Source organism: Gavialis gangeticus, unplaced genomic scaffold (assembly GCF_001723915.1).
Source record: "Gavialis gangeticus isolate Ggan-Ray unplaced genomic scaffold, GavGan_comp1, whole genome shotgun sequence".
In the NCBI taxonomy this organism is placed as follows: Eukaryota; Metazoa; Chordata; order Crocodylia; family Gavialidae; genus Gavialis; species Gavialis gangeticus.
This window is the reverse complement of record NW_017728981.1, coordinates 1,660,375-1,668,756: the sequence shown is the minus strand read 5'-3', so window position 1 is coordinate 1,668,756 and position 8,382 is coordinate 1,660,375. Positions and strand designations below refer to the sequence as shown.

At 49.9% G+C, this 8,382-nt stretch overlaps 1 protein-coding gene across 1 annotated transcript in view; it reads left to right on the top strand.

Moving 5' to 3' along the window:
* The first annotated feature begins 2,574 nt into the window (after positions 1 to 2,574).
* The window catches only part of LOC109293491, a 22,674-nt gene continuing 16,866 nt past the window's right edge, over positions 2,575 to 8,382 (top strand). Inside the window, exons 1-3 of the mRNA XM_019511450.1 lie at positions 2,575 to 2,628; positions 5,790 to 5,916; positions 7,001 to 7,554. Of these exons, the coding sequence (XP_019366995.1) occupies positions 5,805 to 5,916; positions 7,001 to 7,554 (666 nt within the window). The 5' untranslated portion in view covers positions 2,575 to 2,628; positions 5,790 to 5,804. The remainder of the gene's footprint in view (positions 2,629 to 5,789; positions 5,917 to 7,000; positions 7,555 to 8,382) is intronic.

The window sequence follows — 8,382 nt, the reverse complement described above, 5'->3', positions numbered from 1 at the left end:
CTTACAGGTGGGTCCAGGTGCCCTGGAGGGTCCCGCTGCCGGGTCTCCTCTTGCCCCTGGGGGGCACCCACAAGTGGGTGGCGAGAAGAGATGCAAGGGGCCATTCACCCCCCCACCCACTAGCCATTGATGCTTACAGGTGGGTCCAGGTGCCCTGGAGGGTCCCGCTGCCGGGTCTCCTCTTGCCCCTGGGGGGCACCCACAAGTGGGTGGCGAGAAGAGATGCAAGGGGCCATTCACCCCCCCACCCACTAGCCATTGATGCTTACAGGTGGGTCCAGGTGCCCTGGAGGGTCCCGCTGCCGGGTCTCCTCTTGCCCCTGGGGGGCACCCACAAGTGGGTGGCGAGAAGAGATGCAAGGGGCCATTCACCCCCCCACCCACTAGCCATTGATGCTTACAGGTGGGTCCAGGTGCCCTGGAGGGTCCCGCTGCCGGGTCTCCTCTTGCCCCTGGGGGGCACCCACAAGTGGGTGGCGAGAAGAGATGCAAGGGGCCATTCACCCCCCCACCCACTAGCCATTGATGCTTACAGGTGGGTCCAGGTGCCCTGGAGGGTCCTGCTAAAGCCAAGGCTCAGCAGGGTGCAAAAGGATTGCTGTTGGCCCCTATGGCTGGGGCTTGAGTGGCTATACCACCCCGGGGTGCTCGAGCCAGTGCCGCTGTCGGGGTGCGCAGAGCCCGGGGATCCCCCTGGGTCCATCCAGGGCTGCTCCGGAGAGCAGGGGAAGGGCGACGGACCGAGCCGCTGTTGCCCCGCTCGGCCAAGGCTGAGAGGTGCCGAGAGGTGCCGAGAAGCCCGCCCCGAGCTGGAAAACCTGCCCCGATGCCCAGCTCCAGCAGTCGTCTTGAGTAAAAGCCACCCTTGTGATGGGCATATGAGGGCGAGCGCTTAAAGTCCCTGCCGGACAGTGTTCGGCCACACAGGGGGAATGGCTGGCTGGGTTGTAGGGCCGCAGAGAAGGAGCTGAGGGGTCCGGTGGCCCATTACCTGACCACGGGCGCCAACAGGGTGCTCTTGTGGCAAATCTGCCAATCCAGATTTGCACCTGGTGTAAATCAGCACGGCTCGACTGATGCCGATGGGCAGCAGCAGAGCATTGGGTCCGACGGCTTTAGCCTGAATGAAATGGAAGAGTTCCCCCTTTTTTTGGGGGGGTTGTTTTTTTACCAAGCCTCAACTTTAACACTAGGTGGTGGTAGCTTCCTGAATCTCCGAGCCGGGGAGATGCTGTTGCTGCTGCTCCGCTGCAGCCAGAAAGCGGGTGCTGTTAGGAAGCCGGTGCTGCTGGGATTGCTGTCCAGCTTTAGCATCTGAAGAACAGCATGAAATCGATAGTGGTGAACAGCTACTCTTGCTAAGGGGGGGGTGGGGCAAAAGGAGATGGTCAAAGGAGCTTTTTCAAATTTTCCGTGGCAGGTTTGGGCAAAGGCGAGTTTCCGTGTAAAGCAAGAATGAGCTGTAGACATGTCTTGGCACATCACCTGAAATCCTCCTGCAGCAGCCTCTGGGAGTGCAGGGTTAGGAGAGGAGAGCACTGTAGCCAGGACATCCAGGTGACTGTTTTCGGCGGCCTGACAAGGACCTGATTTCTACAGCCGGAGGATGGTGGCACGCGAACTTTGCCCTCGTGCTTCAAGCATGACGACACGGTGAGAACAGGCAGGAAGGGACGTGAAAGTGGGCAGATTCACGCAAGGTGCTTGGAAAAGGAGGATATTAAAAACCCAAAGCAAGCGGGTTTGCACCGAGTCCTGTGCTGGGTGAGAGCAATCTTAGGTTGGCAGCAAAGTGCGAATCGGAAGAGTTCAAGCCTGGATGCCTGTTAACTTGGGTGTCACCTGCCCATACGCAGGTGGAAAGGAGGAGTGGGCACATGGCACGCACTGATGCAATTTTCTAAGCTGGTGGACTGTAATCCCTAGAAAAATCCAGGGCAAAACTGCACCTGTATAAACTGCCATAGGTATCATGTGTCCCCTTCTATCCCAGGGTTGCTACTAGTTTAAATTATTATTGGCTCCCCACCTCTTAGTCGAGGGGCACTTTATTAACATTTCCGGTGTCAGCTACCAGAGGAGATGTGGCCATCTGTCTACTAAGGACACCTGTATAACTTCCACTGGTGGACAAGCCCACCTTGGTGGTGGCATGTTCTGCGTCCAGGCCTTTTGGTGAATTAAACTAGCCCCTAAAAGCCTCCATTTTGTCAGGCCCCATACGCACAGAAATGAAGGAACTTACAATTTAAATAGACACGAGAACAAGCGAGAGGGGAAACTGAGGCACGGAAAAGGGAAGGGACTCGCAAAGGCCGTGCAGCAAGTGCAGGGAACAAAACTCTCCAGCCTCAAGCTGGCGGCTTATCTGCGGGGCTACACTGATTTTTAAAACAGTCGTCGAAGGCTTTGCCGAACTTCATTTTAAAGGCAGTCAGCTGCTTGGACTCGCTACTGCTTTGTTTCCTGTTTTGCCGCTGCGCTGAGGTTTCGCTATTAACATAAGAACCGAGGGGAAATTCCCCGCACCAAAAAAAGCTCGAACGCTGAATTTTTTCAGTTCAAAGTCACAAGCCCAAATGACACGCAAGAGCAGAGCGACATCAGAGAGACAGAGACACAGCAAGAGTAAGTTTTCTCTGAAACTGTGGTAGCACTGTTCAGTCCTCGGATCTAGCCTGTACGATGTGCTCAGGTCTAGGTAGCGAGTCCAGGCTCAGGTTTTTCTCTGAGTTACCCTCCTGGTTGGGTTAAATTGCAAAGATCACAGTAATGCGATTGAGGATAAAATTCATCCCGTTGTCTTTGAAGCCAGAGTGAAAGGTTAGATCAGAGTGAGTTGCTCCCTAAAAATACAGAGCTCATGAATATTTTGCTGTCATTGGATCATGACTGTAATCTTAAAGGATGGAAGCATTTTCAGGTTGTACGTTCAATTAAAATTCCTAAATACCAAAGCCTCCCTCGTTCACTATAGTAATCATGAGAAATGAAGTGACTGTTTACTGTTAAAAGCATCTGTTTGCTGATCACCTGGCTGGGGTATTATGATCCCAGCACTTGTTCCTGCCCGGGGCAGGGGGTCGGACTTGATGAACTAGGGCCCCTCCCGACCCTAGAAACTATGAAATCAATGCAGTGGAAATGTACCCATCAACCCAAGTCACGCCCTTTTAAATAACTCACTGGCATAGTAATGCATAAAATGTGCATTTGGATTATTAACTTGACATGACCCGACGTTTGGTTATCAAGAGTTATTCTTACAATGACTCATTTGTAGCTCAGTAGATCAGATATTGCTTTATGTGGCTAAGGCACAATTCAAAATGCACCGAAGTCTTGCGTTATGTATTTGTGCAATGTCTGGCACAATGTGGTCAGAGGGTAGATTCTAGGTACCGTTGCAGTACAAATGAACTATGTATGATATTATAGGACCCTAGGAGAGTAGGGCTAAAAGGCGCCTCCCAAGGTCATCTAATCCAGCACCCCGCTCAAGACGGGATCATGCCCGAGTAAACCATCCCAACCAAGTGTCTCTCTAGCCTGCTCTTGAAAGCTTCCAGGGATGGAGGCTCCACAGCTTCTCTATGTCCAATGTTTGATCACCCTCAGAGTCAGAAAAGTCCTTCTCATCTCCAACCTAAATTTCCTCTGCTGCAGCTTAAGCCAGTGCTACTAGTCCTGTCCCCTATGGCCACAGAGAAAAGCCCATCTCCATCCTCCCTATCACTGCCCTTCAGGTATCTGAAGGTTGCTAGTTATGATTATCGGCAAATGAAAAAGCTCCTATTGAATTTACTGGACACCGGATAAGGCCCGATTGCTTATTTTTATTTATAAAAACACTGGAAACATAAAATAGCTTGGGCACATTCTGCCCAACCTAAAGAAATTGTAAGAAAACAGCAGAATAATTTGACCAAATGATCTTTCTGACCTTGTTCACAGTGTAACACATACAAAACCATCCAGCAATAATTTACTTTACCTTTTTGTCAAAAGTTTTCTTTGTGCGGTGTGCTCTTCCTCATGTTTGCTACTGAATTCTGCAGTCGCCCATACATAAGGGTCCCCATCTTACTAAATGGCAAAGGATGTTTCACCAGGCAGATTAGCAGAGCCTCTAAAGATGAAACTGAGAACTTGAACTTTCGGCAGCTTGGCGCTGATAAACTGGAAACTGTGATGGAAAGCAAAGTTGATTTGCATAGCTGGGCTAACAGAGCCACACCACCAGCCTTTCAAATGAAATTTGAATTTTGCAGGTTGATCATAGATTTATGTTAAAAATGGGCTTTTATTTATTTTTCTCCCCAAAATGATAATCATTCCTGCAAAGTCAAATCCTCCTCAGTACTGTTATAGTGGGAAGAAATATGCTGAATACGCTACACAGACATTTTCCTTAGGAGCAGGGATATTTCGTTATGGCCATGGCGCTCTATCTTTTGGCCCCATGGGCTAGATGAGTGACATGGGGACAGTCCATGGACTGGATTGGGCCCTGTGCTGCCTCCCCCTAGCCCTGTGCACCGGGATCAGGCCTCCTGCTACCTCTGTCCCCTGCTGCCAAACTTTTCCCATAGGCCAGACTACACAGCTCTATGGGCTGGATCTGGCCGATGGGCCAGGGGTTGAGCACCCCTGAGTTAGGGCATAATCACCTAGGCCATGAACTGGATTTCCACTTGGGGGTTATTGTAGGGGAAGTTTACCATAGGTACGGTGGTTAGCTCAGGGTCCAGCTCCCACTGAAAACGCACTGGGAATGGGAGCTGTGCATCTGGATCTGATCTTCCCCCCACCTTAAGTCTGCTTCCATGGAGTCACTTTGCCTCTGTGCCACCGCAGACAGCGTGTTCTCGTGGGTAGGATGAAGTTTAGTACTGACGGTGGGAATATTTCAAAGTCCTAGGGCATGATCACCGTTAACAAAAGCCTTTAATTACCTGGTGGGGTGGGGGGCGTCCAAAGAGGATGGAGCTGGATTGTTCTCGGTGGGGGCAGATGACAGAACAAGGAGCAACGGGCTCACGTTGCAGCAAGGGAAGTTGAGGTTCAAGATTAGGAAAAAAACTCCTTTTTTACTAGGAGGGTGGCAAAGCGCTGGAACAGGTTACCCAGGGAGGTGGTGGCATCTCCATCCTTGCAGGTCCCACAACTTCATGACGATCATTGCCAAGGGCTCTGAGCTCTCTGCCAGTTCTTTCAGGACCATGGGATGAACTTCATCCAGTCTTGCTGACTTGAATTCATTCAGACCCAACAAAATCTCCCTCCTTGGAGGTTTTTAAAACCTGGCTAGACAAAGCTGTGGCTGGGCTGATCTAGTTGGGGCTGGTTGGAGCAGGGGGTTTGACTGAGGCTGGAAAAGCTTGGGAAACACTGGACTAGGTGATGTCCCGAGGTCCCTTCCAACCCTCATTTTCTATGATTGTGCCCCCATTCAGGTCAATGGGAAACGTTGCTTAGCCATGTTGCATCTTCTGTAAATGTAATCGCACGATCCTTAATTGCTGTAGGAACCAGCGGCCAGGCTGCTGGACTGAGAAGCTGGTGATCTGAGTTCTGGTCCCCTGCCTACCCTGAGACCCCAGCCCTCTTCCTGTCCCCCGTCCCAGCTGATTGCCACTTTGATCCCCTACCCCTGCCTGACCTGATGTTCAGCTTTCTATTCTCTACTGGCTTCCTGGTTCTGTTTCTGCTCTAGTAATATTTATGGCTCAATGAAATTAATTTTACTGTCATTTCCCCTCCTTCCATCCCTCCCCTCCTCCCGATAGCCAGGCACTGGAGAAATGGAAGAAGCTTTTTTCCAGCTTGGCCAAGAATTCACCAGGCTTCAGCATTTATGTGCAAAGCAGAGCGAGCTGCTACAGAAGCTGATTCCAGGGAAGGACCCACTCATCGGTAAGGAACAGAATAAACTCAAATCAGGGAATAATTTTCCGGTCAAAAGCTTATTTACAGGAAGTGCAGATTTGGTTAAACCAAATTAATTTGTGAATTCGTGCCAAATTTAACCAATTAGTCTGGCTGGAAAAAAAAACACTTAGGAAAAAAGTGGAAGTGTTTTTGATTCAGTGTTCAGAAAGTGAAATGTGTCCATTTTTCCTTTACAAAATGATACCCTTGTACTTAAAAAAGAAAATGAAAAAGTGACCAGCCTCCCAAGAGATGAAACAAAAATGTTTTGTTTTGGGCAGGAAAAAAAAAAAACCGATCATGATTTATTTTTGTGTGTTTTTGCTTGGAGAACAACCTGAAAATCCTCATTCTGAGTTGACCTTAAATGAAGGATTTTTTTTTTTCTTTCCAATTTTCAGTTCAAGCAACCAATAGAAAAATCAATTATTCCCATGTTGCTACAGCTAACTCAGTTTCTGCCTGCATCAGATGCAGTTTCTGGTGTCTAGAGGAGATGTAACACATAATCACACATGAATTTACATACATTTGAATTAGATTCTCCCTGTAGCTGGCAGGAGGCTACCCGCTGTGTTGGAACAGCTGCTTTTTCTGGCTTATGAGGGAAATGAACAGCACCCATAAATCATGAGAGAGGGGTTGAATACTAAGCAGGTTGTCCAGGTGAGAGCTTGGCTTTGGCCACAGCTGGAATCAGCTGAAAACTCATGCATCAGATGCATGATAACCCCAAAAGTCAGGAAAATCAGTGCTAGAGCTGAGTAGCTGGGTCTGCTATTCAGGATCGGGCAGTTGCAGCCCCCTGAGCCCGGAAAGGGGCAGATAGCGATCCTATGCCAAAGCATAGAGCGCTTACCATCACTGGAAACAGCTCTTCGTTTTCCTTTTCTGCTTAACAGCTGTCTCTTGAGATGAGGAAGAAGCCATCTCTGCTGTACAGTTGATGCACAACCACCAGGGCACATTGATTAAAAGGAGAACCATGTGGTTGCAGGAAGTATGCAGGTAAATTGCAAGAGGTCCTTTCAGTCCCGCGAGTAACCTCCCCTACCGATTTCTGTTAAAGATCTGCCCACTTCGATGCCAATCCAATGCACCGATGATACAGTCGGAGAGGAAGTGGAAAGACCCAACTTCAGACAGCCAGGAACAAAGCCCTCCTCTGCCATCACGGTCTGCCCAGCAGCTCCTAGACTGCGTGACTCTGCTGTTCTCCAGAACCAGCCCCAAGCTGTAGACGTGCTGTCTGCCTTGGCTGTGAAGTACCCACCGTGTGCAGAAAATGACCGTTTATTAAGCAGTGGGAATGGGAAGCTGGATTTTGCAAGAGCCCTTTGCAGCCAGCCCTGCGACACGCCAGATATGGGCAACATGGCAAATTTTGATGCACAGTTGAATGATGATATGGCATTTCCTGCCTTTAACATTAACAAGAGAGACTCCCTAGCTAGTTCTGCCCCTCAAGACTTTGCTCTTCAAAATCCAGTGTGTGTAGACTCCCTTTTCCACTCTTTGGATCTGTATGAAGACCCCCAGGAGGCACCGACGGAATATGCTCCCAGGCACAGCGCTCTGCCTACAGAGATGAAAGTTCCCGTAGAAATACGAGGACCTGTAAAGGTAAAGCGGATGGGGGCAGATCTGTGTATGGCATTGCTATTGCACACTTTACTAAATGTCAGGTTAAGCCACATGAGAAGCAGCACAGAAGCGGAAAGGGATCTCGGAGTCACAGCGGACTCCAAGATGAGCGTGAGTTGTCAGTGTGACAAAATCATCAGCAAAGCTAACCGCACGTTATCACGCATTAGCAGACGCATGACAAATAGATCCAAGGAGGTGATACTTTCCCTCTACGCAGCACTGGTCAGAGCACAGTTGGAGCGCTGCCTCCAGTTTTGGGTGCTGTACGTTAAGAAGGATGTGGATAACCACGAGAGGGTCCAGAGGAGGCCACTCATGTGGTTAAGTGTTTACAGGCCAAGCCCTAAGAGGAGAGACTAAGGGACCTGGATCCCTGCAGCCTCTGCCAGAGAAGGCTGAGAGGTGATCTTGTGGCTGCCTATAAATTCATTAATGGGGCGCAGCAAGGGATCGGAGATGCTCTGTTCACCAGGGCGCCCTTTGGGGTAACAAGGAGCAATGGTCACAAACTGCCAGAGAGCAGATTTAGGCGAGATATCAGGAAAAACTTCTTCATGGTAAGGGTGGGCAAAACTTGGAGTGGGCTTTCAAGGGAGTGGTGCTCTCCCCTACCTTGGGGGTTTTTAAGAGAAGGCTGGACAGGCATCTGGCGGGGGTCATCTGACCCCAGCGCTCTTTCCTGCCCAGGGCAGGGGGTCAGACTCGATGATCTGTTGAGGTCCCTTCTGACCCTAGCATCTGTGAATCTATGAATAAGATGCCCAGTAGTCACGTGACTTTTAAATTGTGCAAGCCGTGCACGCC